The sequence below is a fragment of the Oryctolagus cuniculus genome, chromosome 11 (assembly GCF_964237555.1).
Source record: "Oryctolagus cuniculus chromosome 11, mOryCun1.1, whole genome shotgun sequence".
In the NCBI taxonomy this organism is placed as follows: domain Eukaryota; kingdom Metazoa; phylum Chordata; class Mammalia; order Lagomorpha; family Leporidae; genus Oryctolagus; species Oryctolagus cuniculus.
Window position 1 is genome coordinate 54469870 of NC_091442.1, and position 23434 is coordinate 54493303.

General features: G+C 44.3%; 1 protein-coding gene across 7 annotated transcripts in view; it reads right to left on the reverse strand.

Annotated features, from left to right (window-relative positions):
• Nucleotides 1-23434, reverse strand: part of SLC11A2 (solute carrier family 11 member 2) — a 64160-nt gene that overhangs the window by 2001 nt on the left and 38725 nt on the right. For 6 of the 7 annotated variants that reach the window (XM_051846286.2, XM_051846287.2, XM_051846283.2 and 3 more), the window contains exons 2-16: nucleotides 22680-22751; nucleotides 20776-20924; nucleotides 19064-19189; nucleotides 17923-18042; nucleotides 15764-15870; nucleotides 15156-15226; nucleotides 14983-15050; nucleotides 12973-13128; nucleotides 11489-11647; nucleotides 10631-10717; nucleotides 9538-9657; nucleotides 8928-9077; nucleotides 8351-8424; nucleotides 7589-7742; nucleotides 5515-5568 (exon numbers count right to left, since the gene is read on the reverse strand). In XM_051846286.2, coding sequence (XP_051702246.2) covers nucleotides 5515-5568; nucleotides 7589-7742; nucleotides 8351-8424; nucleotides 8928-9077; nucleotides 9538-9657; nucleotides 10631-10717; nucleotides 11489-11647; nucleotides 12973-13128; nucleotides 14983-15050; nucleotides 15156-15226; nucleotides 15764-15870; nucleotides 17923-18042; nucleotides 19064-19189; nucleotides 20776-20924; nucleotides 22680-22713 — 1629 coding nt within the window. In that variant the 5' untranslated portion in view covers nucleotides 22714-22751. Of the gene's footprint in view, nucleotides 1-5514; nucleotides 5821-6824; nucleotides 7743-8350; nucleotides 8425-8927; nucleotides 9078-9537; nucleotides 9658-10630; nucleotides 10718-11488; nucleotides 11648-12972; nucleotides 13129-14982; nucleotides 15051-15155; nucleotides 15227-15763; nucleotides 15871-17922; nucleotides 18043-19063; nucleotides 19190-20775; nucleotides 20925-22679; nucleotides 22752-23434 lie in introns of all 7 variants that reach the window. The other variant, XR_011380050.1, reaches the window with a different exon arrangement.

The following is a 23434-nucleotide window of genomic DNA, read 5'->3' on the forward strand; positions in this document are numbered from 1 at the left end:
GCCTAGAACTCAGTCTCCCACATGGCTGGGGGGGGGGGGGGGGCTAGAACTCAGCCTGGGTCTCCCACATGTCTAGGAGGAACCCTTGCACCATGAACTGCTGTCTTCTGGGTGTGTACTGCAAGAAGCTGAATTGGAAGTGCAGTAGGGACTCAAACCCAGGTACTCTGATTGGGATGCAGGTATCCCAAAAAGTTCTTTTTGAAAAACAATTTTTTTGAAAGGAAGAGACAGAAATCTTTGCTGGTTCATTACTCAAATGCCCAGAACAGCTGAGGCAGAGCCAGGCTGAAGTCAAGAGCCGTGAACTCAATCCAGGTCTTCCATGGCTTCCAATTACTTGAGCCATCACCTGCTGCCTCCCAGTGTGCATCAGCAGTAAACTGGAATTGGAAGCAGAGCCAGGACTTAACTCAAGATCCTCTGATATGGGATGGAAGCTTCTTTTTTTAAAAAAAAAAAATGATTTATGTATTTGAAAAAGCAAGAGAGAAGGAGGGAAAGAGGGAGAAAGAGAACGAGGGGGAGAGAAATATCTATCTTCCATCTGCTGGTTCACTCTTCAAGTGGACACAAGAGCTAGGTCTGGGTCAGGCTGGAGCCAGGAGCCAGCAGCCCCATCCTGGTCTCCCACATGGGTGGCAGGGCCCAAGTACTTGGGCCTTCCTCTGCTGCTTTCCCAGGGACATTAGCAGGGAGCTGGATCAGAAGCAGAACAGCTGGGATTTGATCTGAAACTTTGGTATTACACGACAGCACTGTAAGTGGTGACTTAACCTGCTGCACCGGGATGTAGACATCTTAATCTCTGCGCTGAATGTTTGCTCCCCCAGTGGGGTCTTAATCACTTCACCAAATGCCCTCCCTGGGGACAATCACTGAGTTATCATTTTAGCCCTACTGTTATTACCTAGGACTTTAGGGATGTCATTGCCCCTTGACCACAAAAACCTCCAAGTTAGTGTAGAATGCAGATAATAAATCCACAAAAAGGAACTACCCCATAGTGTAGTGGAAAAGGCACAAGGCTGGGTTCAGGTCTCGTCTCTACTACTTCCTACAGCCTTCAGCATGTCCTGGATCCCTTTGTAGCCTTATTCTACTTATCTGCAAAATTAGAATAACTGCTGCATTTGAAAACCCCAAGCACAATCTCATGCCAATCTTCAATGCATATTTTTTAACACATCACAAACTGGACCCCACGGGCTTGTTGGGATGACTGTCAAAATAACAGGGACCAATCAGTGCCCAACTAATGGACTGGGAAAATACTGATTCACACTGCCTCTAAGACAGAAAGACAGTTCTTCAGACTGCTGCTTGCTTATTCACTTTAGGGTCTTACATCCCAGGCTCTCATGAATAAGAACACTTGCCAGACACACTGACAATTTGTTAGAGCCCTTTGCCAAGTAAGCAAAGTTGGTGGGCATCCTCATTAAATAGGAAGCAAGGGTTGCATTATGAGTCACATGATCCCCTCACAATGTTTCATTTAGATGACTCAGTTGAGACAATCCCTTCATTAGAGCAGTTTGTCTTGCTGTTCTGACACTTTGAGAAATGGTGCTAAGTGGTGCAGAAATAGTCTGAAACGCAGGGCCAGATGGGTAATGTCAATGAGGAAACTGCTTGAGTTCTTAACTGTTGCTGGGGTAGGACCCTTAAGGACCTTGCCCATTCTCTTTGCACCTACCAAAAGGTGTCAAATTTACTTTTGTCAATTTAGCACAGGTCAAATTCCCACCAGTTGGCAACGTCTTAGCTAATAGCACTAACTTAAGAGTATCAAACCAATGCTTCCACATGTTGATGGTCCTGGTGCTGCTAACCAACAAAGCTTGGTGTGTCACTCTAGCAAGGGTGGTTTGGGAATCAAATACAGGATGGTTTGGGAATGAAAATCTGGAATCAGGAACTGAGCTGCTTAAGCTCAAACGCTCATTGATTAGCAATGTGATACAGGCCTTCCGGTTGCTCATCTATATGGAGGCTGATCATCTTGTTCTTATAAGGACTAAATAACATAATGCAAGTGCTCAGACCAGGACTAGGGCATGGTAGTAGTCGGCATTTTTACATTCATGAGTTAAGGTGCCCTAAGAAGCTGACAGATGTAGACTCACTGTTTCTACCAATGAAGGAGCAGAAGGCATTTCAGAGGACAGAGCTAAAAAAAAGTCAAAAAGTCTCAAGTCAGGATCTTCAAATAATATTTTTTAATTAACTTTTTTGTTGTTTATTATTTAAAAGACAGAGAGACAAAGAGAGAGTTTTCTTTATGCTGGTTCATTCCTCAAAGGTCCGCTGAAGCCAGGAGCCTGAAACTCAACCCAGGTTTCCCACGTGGGTGGCAGAGACCCAGCCACTTGAGCCATCAACTGTTGCCTCCCAGGTTGAGCAATAGCAGGAAGCCAGAATGCAGACTGGAGCCTGGACCTGAACCCGGGAACTGCAATACTGGACGTGGGCATCCCAAGTGACATCTTGACCGCTGAGCCAAATGCCCAACCCCGTTCAAATTGCTAAGCATTCTAACTTGCTTCTAGACTTTCAGAGAGCTACCTAATGAGCGAAAATATGCAGAACATTCTTACAAATCACTTCTAGGGAGTTACTTACAGTATTCAGCTCCTGTAGGACAGGCAGGGAAAGCTTGCAGCAGAGAAAGGGGAAATGAGCTTCGGACCCTTGGGACGCATTAGCTGGTGACTTAGATTGGCCCGTCACACGCTGCGACAGGGCTGGCAGTCTACCCTGCCTGAGCTTTGCCTCTCTCCTTAACAAACAATGCCAGTATTTCTACTTATTATCTAGATGCCAACATGCTCATTCATTTTAAGCTTAATAATGTGGTTTCTTTCTTTAAATTCTCATGTTTTGGCATCTGGCATAAAATGTAAAAGCCTACTTCACAGGTGAAGCAAGACTCAAACAGAAAAGCACTCAGCTTATGTAACAGTGGCAGATTCAATCTCTGCCACTTAAACATGGTAATGAAGTGACCTGTGGCTACAGCAAAACTCTCTGGCTAAGTGAGCAAACGGAAATCAGTGTTTCAGTCTTTGTAATTAATCCAAGCCTTCTGACGACTAAACTCACTTCTTTATCTCTTTTAGGAGAAAATCACTGGCAGTGGGGTCTAGTACCATTCTAAGTGGTAATTTCTGTCTCAATATTTGTGTATCAAAGTATTTTCATGGTTAAATAAATAATCAGGAAGCCAGATTGTAAAAAGATTTTTAATTACAAATCATGTTTTTACACTGTTAAATGGGGTTACTAAGGTAACCACTATTAATACCACAAACAGGACCTCACAGCAGCCAAACTGAGGCTCTACATCACCCTTCGATTTTGAGTATACAGCATGAGTTTTTCATATCACAGTTAAAGAGTACAAGGGCCAATTTACATAAAGTACAACTACACATCCTTAAACATTCAACATAAACACTCTGCACCTGCTGGCATTGGATGACTTAAGTTTCTACACATTGCTTCTTGCAGCCAGAGTGTTCAAGTACACTATTCCTCTGTGAGGATCCAATAGAATACCCTTTGGGAGTGTTTTAAACACTAAAATACTAAACATGTGGTATTACAAAATGTCATTTAACTGGGAAGAAATATTTCATCATTCCAAGTCATATATATATATATACACATATAACTTGGATTTATATATATATTATATAACTTTTAAAAGAATACTATCGGCTTTTACCTGGGATCCTAAACATTTATGAATTTGAGACTGATGCACATTAGGGTACCATCTTTAAAAAGAATTGTTTTTGTCAGTTTGGTCTCCCCTACTGCAGCCAAATTAGAGTTCAAGATGTCAGTATCTAGTATCTTCAGAGCTCCTTTAGGACCAGGTTAGAGGAATGATGGTAATAGGGGAAGAGGAACAGTTATGAGAAGAGTTAGGGGAATGGTCACTGGTGATTCTGTGCTATATTGCTTGAAGGGCTAAGAAAACTGAATGAGCTGGGGAACAGTTTACTCTTAATGCTTTATAAAAAGACTATCCATCCAGTCTATGCTTTGTGTGCAAAACATCAGGAATAATGCCTTTGAGAATTGAGATGAACAGAGAACACTAATCAGCCATATCCAGAAGGAAAGCTCCAAAAATGAGAAGTCCTTCAACGTCATTTCCACTAGCGTCATCGCCACGTCACTGGATATGAAAGACTTGATTACTTGATTACTGTCCACCAGACAGAAGTGATTTGCTTTGGGGTGATCACACCGTTTCAGGCTCCACATGTAAATATGTCTGAAGTGGCTGAAGTAAGAACAGCAGCTTCAAGCTGAAGACACCCTTTTCCTCTGACTCCACAGCTCCACCATCTGGTGTCAAAGTGTTTCCCTCTGAGGGAACAGCTCTAGAGACAGCCCAGTTCAACTACGCAACCGCAGTGACACCCACGGACTGGCAGAGGGAGAGCTGCGAGAGCAAGAACTTTGGAACAGCTGAATTTCTTTGCTCCTGAGACTGCCTCCGAGTCCTCCTGGCACGAAGCATAGTACGCATCAGCGCAACACGATTCTGTAAGAGGTGGCTTTTAGGGACACAACAGCTGGCTCTTCTTCCCCTTGAGTCTTTCAGCCTATCCTCAATCTCACAGCACTCTCAGATCATTAATGCTACCATCTTTTTCTATCACCCCTCCACCTCCTTGGAGGAGGAAGAAAGTTTTACAACTTGATGAGCTCGAGTGGTATCATGGCGGAAGCTCTGTACTGACATGAAGGTTTCCAGAACCAGGACTCCCAAGGAAACCCTGATCATCTTCCCCTCTCTAAGGAGGATCTCCAGGAGGTGACAGTACCCACCCCCTCAGACGAGTGTGACCGTTTTCCATTTTTCATCTTCATCATACTTTCTCAACGTCTCTCAGCTTAACAAGAAATACCATGCTGTGCCTGACAGAGGTATCTCTTTTCAAACAAGTCCAGTTGAAGCTTTTAATAATTAAAATAATTTAAAGAGTATGTATAAAAAAGTATTTCATAGCCATTTAAAATCATTGTCAAGATAAGCAAAATTTGCATATCCATCTGTAGTTTGCATTATAAAAATGTATTGCATCTCCCAATTCTTTTTAAACATTTACCCTGGTTAAAAATCATGCACAGAGAATTTTCTATCAATAGGATAACACAGGCTAGTCCTTGGGCAGACACTTCAGAGTTTAGTGTTGGGAAGACAGCAGCAAAAGTCAGCTTCTCAAAGATCCTACCTGATGCACTTTCTAGGTTAGGAGGTCATGAAGATAAAAAAGAATGCCATCACACATATATGGAACAGAGTCATTTCCAACCAACTTTGGGTCCTAAATGCAGCCTGTGCAATAGCACATACTTTTGTCTATGTTCACACAGTAAACCATAGAAACACACTGGCTCTGATGGCTACCTGCAGAAGACAGACTGATCCAGTGTTTACTTAGTGTAGCCACTGTTGGCGTCTTCAGTCAGCAAGGTTTTAGAGATGCTTACCGTGTGCCCACAGTCCAGGAAGGACATGCCCAGTGCAATCAAACACTGCCAACCCTGAAAGACAAATGTGGTCATCACTCACCCAGCTCTTCAGAGAGCCTTCTCCCCATCACGACTGCTCATACACACACTCCAGTGTGAACCTGCTCCCTTCCTGACAAGAATTGTTTGAAAACTGACTGTAAAAGCTAGGAGAATCTTTCCTTTATGCAAGTTGGTTATGAAAGTGCCAATATGTCTTTTTTTTTTTTTTTTTGACAGGTAGAGTTGTTAGACAGTGAGAGAGAGAGAGATAGAGAGAAAGGTCTTCCTTCCATTGGTTCACTCCCCAAATGGCCAGTGCAGCCAGCGCTGCACCAATCCAAAGCCAGGAGCCAGATGCTTCTTCCTGGTCTCCCATGTGGGTGCAGGGCCCAAGCACTTGGGCCATCCTCCACTGCCCTCCCGGGCCACAGCAGAGAACTAGACTGGAAGAGGAGCAACTGGGACTAGAAACTGGTGCCCGCCCATATGGGATGCCGGCGCAGGAGGCAGAGGATTAACCAAGTGAGCCATGGCGCCGGCCACATGACAGTGCCAATATGTCTAGTCACCCGATACTAGTGAAACTGCTGAAGACATTTGTAGAGATGAGGGCTGATTGTAGAGTGGTTACTGCTATATAGTTTCTTAGCAGGTACTGACAGAGCAGCTCAGCAGGCTGTACCAGTTGCATTAGCTAACCTGTGGCAAACCCTGGCATGGGGACTAGTAAGTTGCCTGGAGATCAACAACAGCACTTACTGTTACTGTTGGTGTAACCTGTTTCTCATTGATACAAGCACCATTAAAGATGTAGAGAAGAGGCCAGCACCAAGGCTCACTAGGCTAATTCTCCGCCTGCGGCGCCGGCACCCGGGGTTCTAGTCTCGGTTGGGGTGCCCGATTCTGTCCCAGTTGCTCCTCTTCCAGGCCAGCTCTCTGCTGTGGCCAGGGAGTGCAGTGGAGGATGGCCCAAGTGCTTGGGCCCTACACCTGCATGGGAGACCAGGAGGAAGCACCTGGCTCCTGGCTTCAGATTGGTGCAGCGCGCCGGCTGCAGTGGCCACTTGGGGGGTGAACCAATGGAAAAAGGAAGACCTTTCTTTCTCTCTGTCTCTAACTCTGCCTGAAAAAAAAAAAAAAAAAAAAAAGATGTAGAGAAGAGAAGACATCCATAATCTCATCTTCTGAAGACAACCATTATCATTTCTATGTAATTTACTCTACATTTAAAGCAAATTTAAGTACTATTTTTATTTAAGAAGAAGAGAGAGAGACAGAGAAAAAGCTCTCATCAGCTGTGTCCCTCCTCAAATGACAATAGCAGCCGAGGCTAGGCCAAGGCCAAAACCAAGAGCCAGAAATACAATTCAGGTCTCTCACCTGGATGGCAAGCATCCAACTGCTCAAGCCATCATTGCTGCCTCCCAAGATATGTAATTATCAGGGAGCTAGAATAAATAGTTGGAACAAGGACTGGAACTCAAGTACTCTGATAAGGGGCAAGAGCATTTTAACTGCTAGGGCAAACACCCACCCTTTAAAAAAGAAGTCAGATAATCTGAGTGTAAATAACTTTGTATCATTATTTCATAACGATGGCTGTTTTAAATGACTCTTGAATGAGCCAATAAGAGATTATCACCATTTACGTAGAGAGCTGGTAAGTGGTGCAGCTGAGGGGGGCTGTGAACCAACACGTGTACCACCCTAATAACAATCCCCTTCTCCAGCTCTATCTTGTACCACCACCATCCACTGACAATACTGCTTCCCTTATTTTAGTTACTCCAACATACTATATTCTCTTGTTGGCAATTAGTAAGAATGGAAACCATATAGAAGTGACAAATTTAGAAAAAACAAATTATACAAACCAAAGGAAGTTTTAGGGTTATGAATATAAAGAGCTGATTTGTCAATTCTGGACAAACTAGCTCAATAACTAAGAGATACTGTTATGTACTCTGATATACTCATTTCTGAATGTCAGTCAGCCCCACCTCCACCATCTCAGATACCTTTGTCCCTGCCCCCTCCACAAAGGACTTACCAAGTAGAACACAAAGCCCAGATATGCCACACTGACCACGGCAGCCACCACATACAACGCCACATGCCCTAGTTCCCGGACATAAACCACTACAAAGTACATATTGATGGAACAAACGATGAGGACCAAGATTCCTCCTGCAATCCTCCAGCCTCTGTAAAAGAATCAGCACAATCACTGGTGAACAGCCCAGCCTGCCACAGACAGAACAGGAAACAGGACAAGTTTAACAGGCATTTCAAAATGAACTGTAAAATGGCCCTAAATTTGTTCATGATTGGATTTAAGGAGTCAAACTTGGGCAACCATGAGGAGAGGGGGAAGAAATACCATCAGATATTTAATATTTAAGTCCTTGAAATACAGCAAGCTGTATAAACAAGCCATTTCACTAGTGTCCTTGAAAATGTAGTAAATCATTTCAAATACCACACCCTTGAAAAGTATACATGAAAATTATTAGCTTATAACTTTCTGATTAAGATCACTTAACACAGAATTTAAAATGCTTCAAACTTAGACAGCTGAGGTTGACGCACTGGAGTCTACACTCTGAACATTTTCCCCAGACATACAAAATGTGCTTTGTCCTCCTCAGCTGCATTCCATCTCCAGTCTGCAGCACAAAGAGGAAGCAGCTGGCAATCCTCTCCCATCACATACAGTTCCCCACATGATTCATTTCAAACTGGACCTTGGGATGAAAATACCCTTCCCACACACAGCAGCACCCCTTTGGGGAACTAAGAAAAGTGTACTCACATTCCATTGGCAAAATCATTCATCACGGGTCGCAAACTTGTGAACGTGAGGATAGGTATGAGAGCAAAGGGGAGCTGGAAAAAAAGAGTAAGGTCATATGGGGCTTCTGGGGGGCTGTGTATTGACCCCAGAGACCAGCGCAGTTAACAAACTGGAAACTAAACCTTGTCTTATCTACTCCTCTTCTCATCCCCACATTTTCAAGCATTAAGTTGAAACAGGTAGAGCTGTTGTTAACTCCCTAATATTCATGATCTAAGTGTCTGTGTCTACAAATACTTATATCTGACTTGTCTTACTAACCTTCACAGGACCTACCACAGTGTCCTATATATTCACATACTGCTTGCTGGATTAATGAACCACATTTTGTACAACATGTAAGTATAGCTCATATTCCCTATAACAAACTTAAAAAACCATAGCATTTCTAAAAGGCCTCTGGATCCTGGGGACTCCGTGCACATTCACCACACACCAAGGCTGTGCTCCCTTCTTCCTCTCAACTTCCCCCTAAGCACCCAGCAGCAGGTCTGGCACCCAAGGGCAGTACATAATGCTCCAGCTCCCTTGTTACCTGTAGGCTCTGCAGAACATTCAGGAAGTCATTCATCCCTGTTAAATGTTCTACATCTTGGAAGACAGATACAAGCAGAGTGGGGATGATAGCAATTGAGCGTGTCAGAATCACTCGGGCAAAGCGTGACCATTTGAGATTCAGGAATCCCTGCAAGAAAGCACAGGAGCAGGATGAAATCTGGAACAGGAGAAAGAAAAAGGTCTGGGGAGGCTCAGGAGAGACTCTTGGAAGCATGGGAGTAGAAAGTCTCATCTGGGGCAGGTATGAAACACAGTGAGTAAGACACGGCTTGGGACACCTGCATCCCGTATCAGTATCTTGGTGCAAGTCATGGCTCTACCACCAATTTCAGCTTCCTGCTAACAAACATCATGGGAGGCACTGTGATGGCTCAAGTAGTTCGATCCCTGCCACCCAGGTAAGAGACCTGGATTAAGTGCCTGGATCTTGGCTTCAGTCTGGCACAGTCCCACCTGCTATGGACACTGGTGAGTCAACCAACAGATGAGAAATCTCTGTATCAGTCTCTCTTTCCTGCTCTGCTCGTCAAATAAATTAAATAAATAACAATTTCCAAAAATGAAGAAGGATCATATCCTCCACGTACCTCCATGACAAACTGGCCAGAATAGGTTCCAGTCATGGTGGAGCTCTGTCCTGCAGCCAGGATCCCCACGGCCCAGATGTACAGTGTGGCAGGCCCGAAGTAACAGCCCAGCACAACGCCCTGGGAGAGGCAAGGGAGAATGACAGGCTCGTGTCAATGATCTGCTCAGACAACACCCAGACAGCCTTTCTCTGTGGCAATCCTTCCACTCTTCCACTAAGCACCACCTACAACAAGTAGGTGCTGGGCATGGGCCCACGCCAGGCTCAGATCCTGATTTCATTCTAGAGGCTTTCAATCTCAACTCCCCTGGACGCTCCCTTATCCTTCAGCCTTGTCCTTTCTCTTCTCCAAGGTACTAAAGTCTTCACCTGCAACTTCTATCTGAAATAATTTTAAAATGGAAGAGTTTAATGGGGCTGGCGCTGTGGTGTAGCAGGTAAAGCTGCCACCTGCAGTGCTGGCATCCCATATGGGCGTAGGTTCGAGTCCCAGCTGCTCCACTTCTGATCCAGCTCTCTGTTATGGCCTGGGAAAGCACTAGAAGATGGCCCAAGTCTTTGGGCCCCTGTACCTGCATGGGAGACCCAAGAGAAGCTCATGGCTTCAGATTGGCACAGCTACAGCCATTGTGGCCAATTGGGGAGTGAACCAGCAGATGGAAGACCTCTCCCTCTCTCTCTGCCTCTCCTTCTCTCTGTGTAACTCTTTCAAATAAATAAATAAAACTTAAAAAAGTCTAGTACCACAATTATATTTCTTAATACACTCTTCTAGAAAATGGTGGTAGAAATACAGGGAACGGTCAGGTAAACTCTTGAAATATCCTATTATATATTCTACTCTTTGAGGGCTACAGTATAACCAGCATAAAAGCACTGACATACCCCATTTTTACTCTTTACTAAGAACACATTTTAATAAGCCTCTGTTCCTTCCCATGTAATGCAAGATGCTTGACTGGCATCAGGCCCTCTGAAATACAGGCCACTCCAGAGGAGACATGCTCATACCTAAGTGAACTCACAAAACAGGCCAGATGATATGCTAAGAACACATTCAGGAGGCAACACATAGATCTGAGCACACTCACCCCTTTGTAGATGTCCACTGCCAGTGTTGAATTATCTTCAGGAAAGAGGCCAGTGTAGGGACTGCTGCTATTTCTACACACATCAACCTAGAACACAAAACAGTTTAGGAGAACTTTTATCTGAGAAGCTAGGCACAGACAACTAGAGCTCAGATCACACACAAGTCATCTGCAGGGAAAACGCTGGTGCAGGTCGTGCTGACGGTGGAGACTAGCAGCCATGTTGCTTGTGATCAGCTTCCAAAATCTTCCTAACGCACATACCCAAACTCTTTACAGAGTTAGAGTGCACATGCGTGGGTGCACTTTGAAAGGTGACAGGAGCAGAAGCCTCTAAGAAGCATGAGGAAATAACCACAGAGAGCTGGTTCAAAGCAGAGCCAGGAGATGGGCAACAGGTGGTGAGCAAACCTACACAGGCAACCTGCACCAAGAGGACTCAGGAGTGAAACTGGCCCAACACGTCTGTGCTGGTCACAGTTCCTGTTTTCTGTAGACAGCTCCCAACTGCTATCAAATGGGAGGACTGGCAAGCAGGCAGGCAGGCAGGCAGAAGTTGACAAGCGAGCAACAAAAAGGGATGACAAAGCGCCAGAGAGATGTGTGGCCACCAACACAACAGCATGATGCAATCCTGGGGTGAGGCAAGCTCCTTCATCAGCCCAAGCTGAGGAAGATAAGTCTAGGTTTGGTCAGACCCCAGACCACCGAGTCTGCCTGCGCAGTGATGTTGCAGGGCATCACTGAAGCTACAGATTTATCTTCCCTGGGCTCCAAGTCACTGCTGTGTTTTCCTGTCTCATTCCAGTCACCATTTCACCCTCACATTCACCACCACCATGACCCTGTCTTACTCACCACCTGCTGGTTGGTTTTCTCAAAAAACGCTTCAGCAAAGACCGAGACGACAAAAACGTTGATGATGAAGGAAACAAAGAGAGCAATGCAGGATTCAACGAAAAAGTACTTATTGGCTTCTCGAACTTCCTGCTTATTGGCTCGGTTCACCTGTCTAGACTAGAGAGACAACAGTAGCAGTCATTTCTTGACCAGTTGGATTGGAACAAACTTTCCTAACATTTCAGGCGTTTCAAGTTACCTAAGGCATTCAGAGAGCAAATAATTGACCAGTTGAAAAGTGAGAGATGCAACATATCTCACTCATTCAGCAAGTAAGGACTTCATCCCCTCTGACAGCACTGACATTCCACAAAGGGACAACAGTGACAAAATAACTACTGATCTCTCAGTTGTTACTGTTGGAAAGACCACTGACCTACAAAAACTACTTGACCTTAAGCAGTGCATAACCCAAATCACAATATGGATCTCTGAAATATCTCAGAAAATATGATGTAAGGCTAACTGGTAGGGGCAGCAAAGATGCCACTGGGACACACACATTCCCATATTGGAGTCCCTAGGTTCAAGCCCCAACTCTGCTTCTGATGCAGCTTCTTGCTAACGTGCATTCTGGGAGACAGCACATGGTGGATCAAGTACTTGGGTTCCTGCTACCCAAATGGGAGATCTTGAATGAGTTCCATGCTCCTGGTTTCAGCCTGAGCCAGCCCCAGCTGTTTCAGGAATTTGGAGAGTGAACCAGAAATTGGAAGATCTATCAGCCTCCATGCCTCTCAATTAAACAGTTTTAAATAATGAAAACTAATTGATAAAAGACTGCTTAACATCCTTCACTCTTGACCTCTCCAAGACCAATTGGGCTCCTTAGATTGAAACATAAGAGGTTTGGTTCACTTTCAGCTTTTTATGAAAAACCTTAGTCCCAGCTTCTCTGTGGTGTCAGTAATCTCTCAGCAATTTGGTGACTAAAAACAGTGCCTAAGCATATAGAATTTATGAATGTGCAGCTTGGAAATGTCTTGCTCCCTTGGGGTTCTAATGGTTGTAAACTAAGCTTGTGTCCCCTGCAGTTGAAGTGAAGATCCCAGGGTCAGTGCTGTGGCATAACAGGTAAAGCTGCTGCCTACAGTGCCAGCAATCCATATGGGCGCTGGTTCTAGTCCCGGCTGCTCCACTTCCCATCCAGCTCTCTGCTATGGCCTGGGAAAGCAGTAGAAGATGGCCCAAGTCCTTGGGTCCCTGCATCCACGTGGGAGACCCGGAAGAAGCTCCTGGCTCCTGGCTTTGGATTGGCACAGCTCTGGCTGTTGCAGCCATCTGGGGAGTGAATCAGCAGAAGGAAGACCTCTCTCTCTCTGCCTCTGCATCTCTGTAACTCTACCTTTCAAATAACTGAATTAATTTAAAAAAAAAAAAAAAAAAAAAGCAAAGCTCTTGTGAACTCTCCAGGAGGCCACTGAGATACAGGCCTTGCTCACCTTGACTAATGCAGAATGCAAGTACATGTTGTGTGGCATGATGACAGCTCCCACGATGCCCACAGCCTGCTCAATCTGTGGGGTGCGACAGCCTGAACAGGATGGCACGAACATGCCCCTGAGTACTTGGCTCTGGCTGGGTCTCACTGTAACATACTACATACCAACAGGACAATGATTAGCCTTTACTGAAACATGATGGAGAGTAACACAGTACTAGGCAACACTCAACATCCTTTACTCCTTACAACTCCTTCCTCTGCAACACCTACAATAACACCTAGGATAATGAAGAATGCAGAATCATCAAAAAAACAAGCAACATGACGGGCTTACTGCCAGGGGTCAGAGAGTTCAGGACTAGAGTATTCAAGTATTTTACATCTTCTTATAAATACACAAAACAGATGTATACATAATATAATTAATAGCCTAAAGAAATATACAGGTACTTCAAAAAATGGAATTAAAAGATAAACTTGGAGTGGGCATTTGGTGCAACATTTCAGATGACATTTGGCATGCCCGCATCCCATACCAGAGTGCCTGGGTTTCAGTTCTTGGCTGGAAAACAGTAGGTGATGGCTCAAGCCGTTGGGTCTCTTCCACGCATGTGGGAAACTTGAATTGACTTCTGAGCTCCTAGCTTTGGCCTGGCCCAGCCCCAACTATTTCAAACATTTGGGGAGTGACCCAGTGGATGAAAAGACCTCTCTCTGTGTATCTGTCTCCGTCTGTCTTCAAGTAAAAAATAAAATATTTTAAAACAATACGTTTATTTTGATACAAAACATTATTGAAATCAATTTTTCCATAATATGCATTTTCTACAAATTTTTTGAAGACTTTCATTTGTACAGATTTCAAAATTTTTCAGCATTCAAAAAATTGCTCTTTTAATTCCATTTTCTATGAACTTTTTAAATTCCCCTTGTGAAGTAGTTGTTATGGGTCTTATGGTTACCAACTGTGCACTAATTCCCTTGAGGCAACCTAAGAGTACAGAATCAATTTCTGATTATCCACATTTATCATATTGATGTTCACCTATATTCATGCAAGAATCACCAATGTTTGCCACTAGTGTGTAGTGAGACCTATAAACAAACAATTCTCATACATTTTTCCATGGTTTGGCATTTCTCTTGGAAACCTTGGTTTAGGTCAAGACACACAGTCTACCCACAGTTTGATATATTTTTTAAAGTGTGGCCAGACTTCTAAGCAAAAAGAAGTCTGTAACAACTGGACATAGATGGGTGATATTACGAGGGGGTCTGCATTCTGGCATAGCAAAAAAGGCTGACGCCTGAGATGCTGGTATCCCATATGGGCCCCAGTTCAGCTCCCAGTTGATACACCTGGGAAGGCAGCAGAAGATGGCCCAGATCCTGGGGCCCCTGTACCCACATGGGAGACTCTAAGAAGCTCCTGGCTCCTGGCTTCAACCTGACCTAGCCTCAGCCATTATGGCCATCTGGGGAGTGAACCAGCAGATGAAAGATCAATCTCTCTCTCTCTCTCTAATAAATAAATAAATAAGTAAATAATATTTGCTATTATTGCAAAATAATGGTACTGATTCCTAAGACAGTGTGGGTTGGTGCATAAAATAGGAAATATCCAGTATACCCCCCTGTAATTCAATTACTTTAATAAAGGGAAAATTCAAGCAGCAAGTAATGTAAACCAGGATGAGCAAAACCAGAACCATGTTAAGGTAAGAGTCAAGAACACCTCTGCAGCTCCCTCACTAACCCCCTCCAAGGTTACTCTGCTGTCAAGATGCTCAACACAGGTGGGACCAGGGAGTCTAGTGTAGAAAACCCTAGAAAGTGCAGTCACCTCTGACCTAGGGGCTTCTGTAGTCCTTCCTGCACAAATCTAGACCACAGATCAGATTCCTTCAACACTGGCCCAGGACCCAATGAGTTTTTGTTGATAACATGAAATACAATCAAGCCATCCTAGTATTATTACTGTCTCTATAGTGAAAGGCTAAACACTTGCCTCGTATCCAAATGTGAGAGCCATAAGAGTGATGAGAAAGCCAAAAAAGGCTTCCAGTTTCCGCAGACCTAAAGGGAACATGTGACCATGAGCTCACAGACAGCAGACTTCCCCATGGGCCACATGATGGAAAGCAGCTGCTCTGACGGACCCGCCAATCTCACTCTCCTTACCATATTTGTCCAGAAAGAGAAACACAAAGGTATCTGCAATGGTGATCAGAACTCCACCCCATAAAGGAACCCTAGATCAGAAATAAGAAATGGAGATTAAAGAAAAGGAAATAAACATTAAAAAATAATTTCTTCCCAAAAGTTCACCAGACAAGGAACATTTGTAGAAACTAAGACCTGGGAGGGGAGAGAACGTGCCAGGAAACCAGGCAGGTCTTGGATAGTTTAGCATCACAGCATCAATTCAATTACATTCATTCAAACATTAATTGAAAGTCTGCTATGTCAGATTTTCAATATACAAAGCTGAAAAGCATGGCTCATACCTTCAAGTAGCTCACTGTGTAGTGGGATAAACTGACATAGAAGAAGAAATTATAATACAAAATGCCATAAACTCTATAATAGAGATATGTATAACCCACCATAGAAATAAGAGGTAGAGCCTCATCTGCCCAGGGAGAGGAGGATGCTTCCAGAAATGTTTCACAGAGAAAATAATACTTGAGTTGAATTTTGAAAAGTAAACATGAATTGGGTTTTTGTTTTCATATTTGCCTTAAAATTCAGAAAAACACTGAGTATTTTCTGGAGGAAAATCCCCTCACCTTCCTATAGACAGCAGATTGATGGCAATGGCTGAGCCAATGACTTCTTGCATATCTGAGCCAATGATAGCCAACTCCACCATCAGCCACAGGATGATCCGTGGGACCTAAATAACAAACATCAGTAAAACAAGTTTCAGATTGTGTAGTCTGGAATTCATATCCTGTCCCTGATTCATAAGCAGGCTTCTCTGAGCCTCAATACTAGAGATGAATTACGAGAACTCAACCCACCTAGGTCCAACCCTGCACTGGGGCTCCAGATGGAGAAGGAGTGACTCCATGGAGCAGGTCAGCACAGCAACCAGCCTTACGTTTTTCCCCTTCCCTTTCGTTCAAGAGAGGAATGGAATTTCCACTCACTAATTTTGACCTCATTTTCTGCCTAAATGCAATCCTAAAAGTTTTAAGGGGGACTAAACAAGCAAACATGGCCAAAACGGGTGTCAATAGAGAAGAGGAAATGACTGTGGAAGAAAACTTCTACCCTGAGCACAGCTGAGAAGACAAGCAAGCATGAAAAGGCTGGGGCATCGTGAATGCAGTAACACTACACAAGCAAGTGAAAAAGAATCATAGGCAAAAAAGGACTCAGGGTAAAAGAGTTAGAAATGGGTAGCACAGAGTAAGTAGGAAATTATGCAGCTGGAAGACAATTTTAGATAATGCTAGCGCACTAAAGCAAAAAAGAATAAAAATTAAAAAAAAAAAAAACCTTTACACCAACATCCAAACCATTTCTTTAAACACACACAAACCAAAAACAAACAAAATCTCTTAATTCGTGAGGGACTGGCACTGTGGTGTAGCAGGTAAAGCCACCGCCTGCAGTGCCAGTATCCCATATAGGTGCTGGTTCGAGTCCTGGCTGCTCCACTTCCAATCTAGCTCTCTGCTGTGGCCTGGGTAAAGCAGTAGAAGATGGCCCAAGTCCTTGGGCCCCTGCATCCATGTGGGAGACCCGGAAGAACCTCCTGGCTCCTGATCGGTGCAGCTCCGGCCTTTGCAGCCATCTAGGGAGTGAACCAGTGGATGGAAGACCTCGTTCTCTCTGCCTCTGCCTTTCAAATAAATAAATTAAAAAAAAAAAATCATGAAGAAAAAGAAGCTAGAAGAAATTATATACTACCAAGGTTTTTTTTTAAAAAAAAAAAAAAAAAACAGGTTCAGGATACTTTCTGGTCGCAGGCAGGAGAGGACCACAGGGCCCAAGCATTGTGGCAAAGCAGGTTAAGTAGCCGCCTGAAATGCTCACATCCCATATCGGGGCTGGTTTCAGTCCAGCTGCTCTATTTCCAACTCAGTTCCTTCTTGATGTGCCTGGGAAAGCAACACAGGATCTCCAAGTGCTTGGGACCCTGTACTCATGTGGGAGATCCAGATGAAGCTCCCAGCTCCTAGCTCCTAGCTTTAGTCTGGCCCAGTCCCAGATGTTGTGGTCATTTGGGGAGTCGGTCAATGCTTAGAAGATACCTCTCTAACTCTGCCTTCCAAATAAATAAACGGATAAATCTTTGGGGGAAAAAAAAACCTAGGACAAACCAGAGAAAAATCAATATCTTATTTAAAGATGAAGCCAAGCCAAAAATGTCTTTCAGACATAGTTACTGCCTCCAGTGTCAGTAAGAAAAGCCAAAATGTCCAGAAGGAACCTATAGAGGACAGTGTAAATTTTAAAATTCCCAGGACCAAAGTAAAGCACAAAATAATTATTAGCAAGTCCAAAGATCCTGCCACACACAGTTTGTAGTCAAAGTGGCAAAGTCAAACAAAAAAGCAGATCTGCACCATACAAACTGATGAAGGAACGTGGAAGTACAAAAGCAAAGGGCCTGGAGAGAGCAATCATTCCCAACCCTGGGATTGGGCACTGCTAGACGCCAGAAGGTAAAGTGAATGGTAAATGCTTACTAAAACAGAATTTCTCTCAGGAAATCGGGGGGCGGGGGGCCAGGGAAGGAATCTCAGGTTAGATTCTACACGAGGGTAAACAGTTTGGCAGCAAGAAGGACTGCTGAATTCCACTTGCTATTCCAATTCTTCTGGACCACTGCCCCTCAAGTCCTCTACTGTTTCAGTATACATGGGACCACCACATATTTTCAGACCCACAGGTTCATCTGATGTGGATGAGACACAAAGGACAGTCTGATGCTCACCTTGGGATAGTGACGATGACACACTTCAGCAAGATGCAGCCCAGTGACCACTCCCAGTCTAGCAGCAAGGCGCTGGAGCAGCAGCCCCACAATGGTGGCCAACAGAAGGACCCAGAGCAACTACAAAGACCAAAATCCCACACAACACTCGTTAGACAACTGGGTTTTCTAGTCTGGCTGCTTGGCAAGACAGGGGAAACTGTGTGTAAGAAAGAGCTCAGGTCAAGAATCGAATGACCTGAGTTCTGTATTAGGCTCTGTACATGGAAGACCAGAATAGAGTTATTGGCTCCTGGCTTCAACCTATTCCAGACCCAGCAGCTGCGGCCATTTTGGGAGTAAACCAGCAGATGGAAGGTATCCTCAGCACCCCTTCTCTCTGTCACTCTGCCTTTCAAATAAATATAAACTTTTATTTTTTTAAAATGAAAGAGGGTAGGCATTTTAGCCTAGTAGTCAGGATGCTGGTTAAGATGTCCATGTTCCATATTAGAAAGCCTGGGTTCAAGTTTCAGCTCTACTCTTGATTCTATCTTCCTCCTGAGTACATCCTGGGAGGTAGCAGGCAATGACTTGAGAATTTGAGTCCCTGCCACCTACGTGGGAGACTTACATTAAGTTCTCAGTTCCCAGCTTTGTCCTGGCCCAGTCCCAGCTTTGCAGGCATTTTGTAGTGAGCCAGCAAAACAGAGGTCTCTGTAACTATCTCTCTTTGCCTCTCAAATAATTTTTAAAAAATCTTTTTTTAAAGGGGACAGGGGAAGCAGGGTCAAGACCAAATGTTCAGCCGGCACCACAGCTCACTTGGCTAATCCTCTGCCTGTAGCGCCGGCACCCCAGGTTCTAGCCCCGGTTGCTCCTCTTCCAGTCCAGCTCTCTGCTGTGGCCCAGGAAGGCAGTGGAGGATGGCACAAGTCCTTGGGCCCTGCACCTGCATGGAAGACCAGGAGGAAGCACCTGGCTCCTGGCTTTGGATCGGCGCAGCGCGCTGGCTGTAGCACACCAGCCATAGCGGCCATCTGGGGGGCGAACCAACAGAAAAAAGGAAGACTTTTCTCTCTGTGTTTCTCTCACTGTCTAACTCTGCCCTCTGCCTGTCCAAAAAAAAAAAAAAAAAAAAAAAAAAAGACCAAATGTTCACCTTAAACCCAGCCACTGCTCCAGACTGCAAATCAGATTCGATGTTTCCTGGATCCAGGTAGGCAATGCTCATGAGAAATCCTGGTCCGGTGAAAGCCCAGAGTTTACGAAAGCTAAAACAAGAGTGCTGCACAAAACAAGAAAAGAATAAAGTGATTGTCCACTCTAACTACTGAACTGATCTGCTGTTGTTTATCACATACAAAGCAGCTTTACAAGAACAAAGGATTGAAGATACCGGGTACTGTGTGTGCTGGAGTTTCACTTCCCTCTTACCCACTTCTTATCACCTGGCCACATCTCATCCAAGTGAGTGCCCTTCTGTTACTATCAGCATCTTTATGAGCATCTCACACTAAAGACAGCATAGTGGCTGGCGCCGTGGCTCAACAGGCTAATCCTCTGCCTAGCGGCACCGGCACACCGGGTTCTAGTCCCGGTCGGGGCGCTGGATTCTGTCCCAGTTGCCCCTCTTCCAGGCCAGCTCTCTGCTGTGGCCAGGGAGTGCAGTGGAGGATGGCCCAAGTACTTGGGCCCTGAACCCCATGGGAGACCAGGATCAGCGCGGTGCGCCAGCCGCGGCAGCCATTGGAGGGTGAACCAACGGCAAAGGTATTCCTTTCTCTCTGTCTCTCTCTCTCACTATGCACTCGGCCTGTCAAAAAAAAAAAAAAAAAAAAAAAAAAAAAAAAAGACAGCATAGTAATCAATACCAAGGCAAGTATTTCACACAGCAATTAAGGTGCCACTTGGGATACCCACATCATACATCAGAGCTGGGTTGAGTCTCAGCTCTGCTTCTGATACCAGCTTCTTGCTACCGCACACCCTGGGAAGCAGTAGGAAAATGGCAGTAGGATAATGATTTAAGAACTTGGCTTGCTCCATTCATGCTTGGGACACAGACTGAGATCCAGAACCCTGGCTTTGGCCTGGCCCAGGTCTGGCTGTTGCAGGCATTTGGGAAGTAAAACAGAAGATGGAAAATCCTTCTCTCTGCCTTTCAAATAAATAAAAAATTAAATTAAAACTTAAGAAGTTTGAAGTTAAAAAAAATCAGTACATCGGTTTCTTTCAAATATATAAATAAAATTTTTAAATGTTTGAACTTAAAAAAATAAATCAGTACCTCTGAACCAATCACTACTAAAAATGTGAAAAGAGCAACCTTTTAAAAAGGAAAGACTTTGGCAGGCCTTTGGAGTATTTGTCTATATCCTGCCTCAGTGAACCTGGGTTAGATACCTAGCCCTGGCTGCTGATCCTGGCTTCTATGAGAAGCACCAGTGATAGCTCAAGCAACTGGGTTCCCAGCTCCCACACAGGAGACCTGGATTGCATTTCCTGCTCCTGGCTTCAGCTTCAGCCTTGGCCCAATCCCCACCATTGGGGGCATTTGGGGAACGAACCAGTGGATGAGAGATTCTTCTTTCTCATCTATTGTTCCTCTCTCTACCTCTCAAAAACATTTTTTAAACAATAATAAGTAATAGAATCATGTAATTCATACTTTCCTCATCAAAAAATACTCAGCACTGCCACCAAGCAACTGTTTCCGAGGTCCTCCTTTGGCTTACAATTCTCTTTATTCTGATTACAGAACTGCAGGCTTCAGAGACGACTTGACATCGTTCAGCTGAGACCCCCAGCAGCTCTCTCACTCCCAGGCTTTTCCCAGTCCACAGTGTGCTCCTCCAAGGACCTGTCACTAACCTGCTCTTCAGGAATTGGGATCTTCTCATCAAAGTAAGTGGCGAAAGGCTCCCCTGCATTCCCAGTGGACTGCGGAAGAGAGGAGTGACTATAGGCAGAGTTGATGACACCAAGACTGGCAGCGTCCCCATGGTCTCCAGATGCATTGTCTGAATTCACAGATTGGAGGAAAAATTAATAAAAAAGAACAAAATATGCCAATTTCTCCTTACCAAAACTACATATTCTTAATACCTAAACACACAAAACATGAACCTGATGCTAGTTCAATTTATTTTTAACATTTATTTTTATCTATATTTTAAAATGAATTTATTTCAATAGGAAATATATTCACATTGCTAAAAACCCAAGAAGTACAAAACAACTTGCACTAAACAAGCCCCCTTTCACCTTTCTTCTCTCACTCAGCTCAGGATCAGTTTTAACTCTCATTCAACGATGCTTTTCCTACTTCTACACCCCTATTTCTATTTGGTAATTTTTAGAATTATTTCATCCTCTTCTAAAAACACTGACAAGTAGAGTACAAAATAAAACATTCCCAGACAAGACCCACTGGTCACCTAAAATCCTAACTTTTAAAGGAAAGAACTAGGTTAGTTTAGCAGAATGTCTTCCTCAGGATTCGGCAGAATTTACTCACAGTCCTTGGACATTACTTCCCTCAGGCCTCTCAAAAAATGTGGAAGCTCAGGATGAAATCTGAAGCTTCAGGGAAACCACTGAGCTGGAGCCCTTTACTTCCTGGCTCAGACCTACTGTGAAGAGCTGTCAACACCCTCGTGACCAGGGGGCACTTCTCAGGCTGCTATCAGTGTCTCCCAAGTCCTGCATTTTACAGCTAATCCTAAATGCAGGGAGGGCAAAGGTCTGGGTGAGAGGGGCTAATCTTTCAGAAATATACAAAGTCCAGTATGCTGCAGTCATCAAATGGCTACTTTGATCCCTGTATTTACAATAAGTCCTTACAACCTCCAGTTCACGGGGAGGAGGACAGCTTTTTTTCTATAGGGAGCCGACCCACAGCACCTTAATTAAGTAGCTCTTTGTTAACAGAATTTATAGACAAGGAATGAAAGGTTCTAAAGGGAAGCTCAGATTTAGGAAGGATTAGTCAAATCACTCAAGATAGTTCCAATAAAATATGAAGTATAATACATTCACCCTGTACACTACAGCTCCAAACATTTCTGAAACATCAGAAAATATCAGGGGCCTATGTTGTGGTGTGGGTTAAGCCTCCACCTTCAGTGCCAGCAACCCATTTGGGCACCGGTTCAACTCTCAGCTCTCTACTTCCAATCCTGCTCTCAAATCCCCCTGGGAAAGCCATGGGAGATGGCCCAAGTACTTGGGCTCCTGCACTAACATGAGAGACCCAGAGGAAGCAACTGACTCCTGACTTTGGCCTGGCCCAGATCCTGACATTGCAACCATTTGGGGAGTGAAGATCTTCCAGGGGAGTGAAGATCTTCCAGCGGATGGAAGACCTCTCTCTCTCTGTATCTCTGCCTTTCAAATAAATAAAATAAGAAAGAAAGGAAGGGAGAGAGGGTGGAGGGAGGGCAAAAAAGGGGAGGGGAGGGGAGGGGAGAGAAAAAGTATCAGGAACAGCCCCTGCACTCCAGAGGTTCTTCGGCCAAGTCTGGGAACAGCACTGCCCTCAAAGGCATCACTGCTTTAGAAAGCAAACTTGTGGCTCACTTAGGCTGGACTCAGAATTACAAATAAGGAAGTTCTTTGTGGTTATAAATCCATTTTCATTTACAGCCTAAGTCATCAGATGGTGACTTCTGAATGACGGTGTTGGAATAGATGACAAGAAGGAAAATATGGTAAATTTCTGTCACACAAATCTAATTCCACATCAAAACTAAGATAATGAGAGAGCTGTAAGTTACCATCTGGCATGTTCTGTTCAGGACCCAACACCATGGTAGAAACTTGAGTGCCCGAGTTCTTAGAATAGGATTCTGTAAAATAGAAAAGGGAAGGAAAATAAGAGCAAGAGCATACCAACAAGTTCAGAAACAGCATTTTGTTCCTCTGCATAAATGAACCCTTACTGTGTGAAAAGAACAATTCTTCTACTGGATTAGATAACCTAAAAAATAATCAGTTTTCAGAATATGACTGAAAAAACATTTACCAAAAACAGAAAAATCTGAGTCATATTTCTGTTGGTGAGCCTTCAAAACCAGACTGAAAAGACATTTTAGTGGCACAAGCAAATACTTTGTAAGAAGCACCCACAGAGAGACTATGAGATATTACCCAGTGCATGTCTCTGTCTCCAGACTATCCCAACTATCGTGATTTCATAAGATGTATAGCACGCTCTGCTCTGCCTAACAAACCTTCTAGAAAGGCGAGAAAAAGCTCTACACCAGGATACTAGTGGTGGAGGGAGAGACTTCAGTCATCACATTCCAGGTGGCATTCTCCAGCCCTCTGACAACTGGGTGCCTCTCCCTGGGCCTAGCCCCTCCCGGACCCTCAGGGAGAGCTGAGACACCAGCAAGACTAGGCCTGAGCTACTGACGCCAGCACTTATCTAGGTCCTGCAGGGAGCAACCTGCAAGGGGCAAGATGGGTCCAGGGGAGGACTCAGATACCCAGCATCTTGCTGGGTTAAGTGTAACTGGGGGGAAGAGGA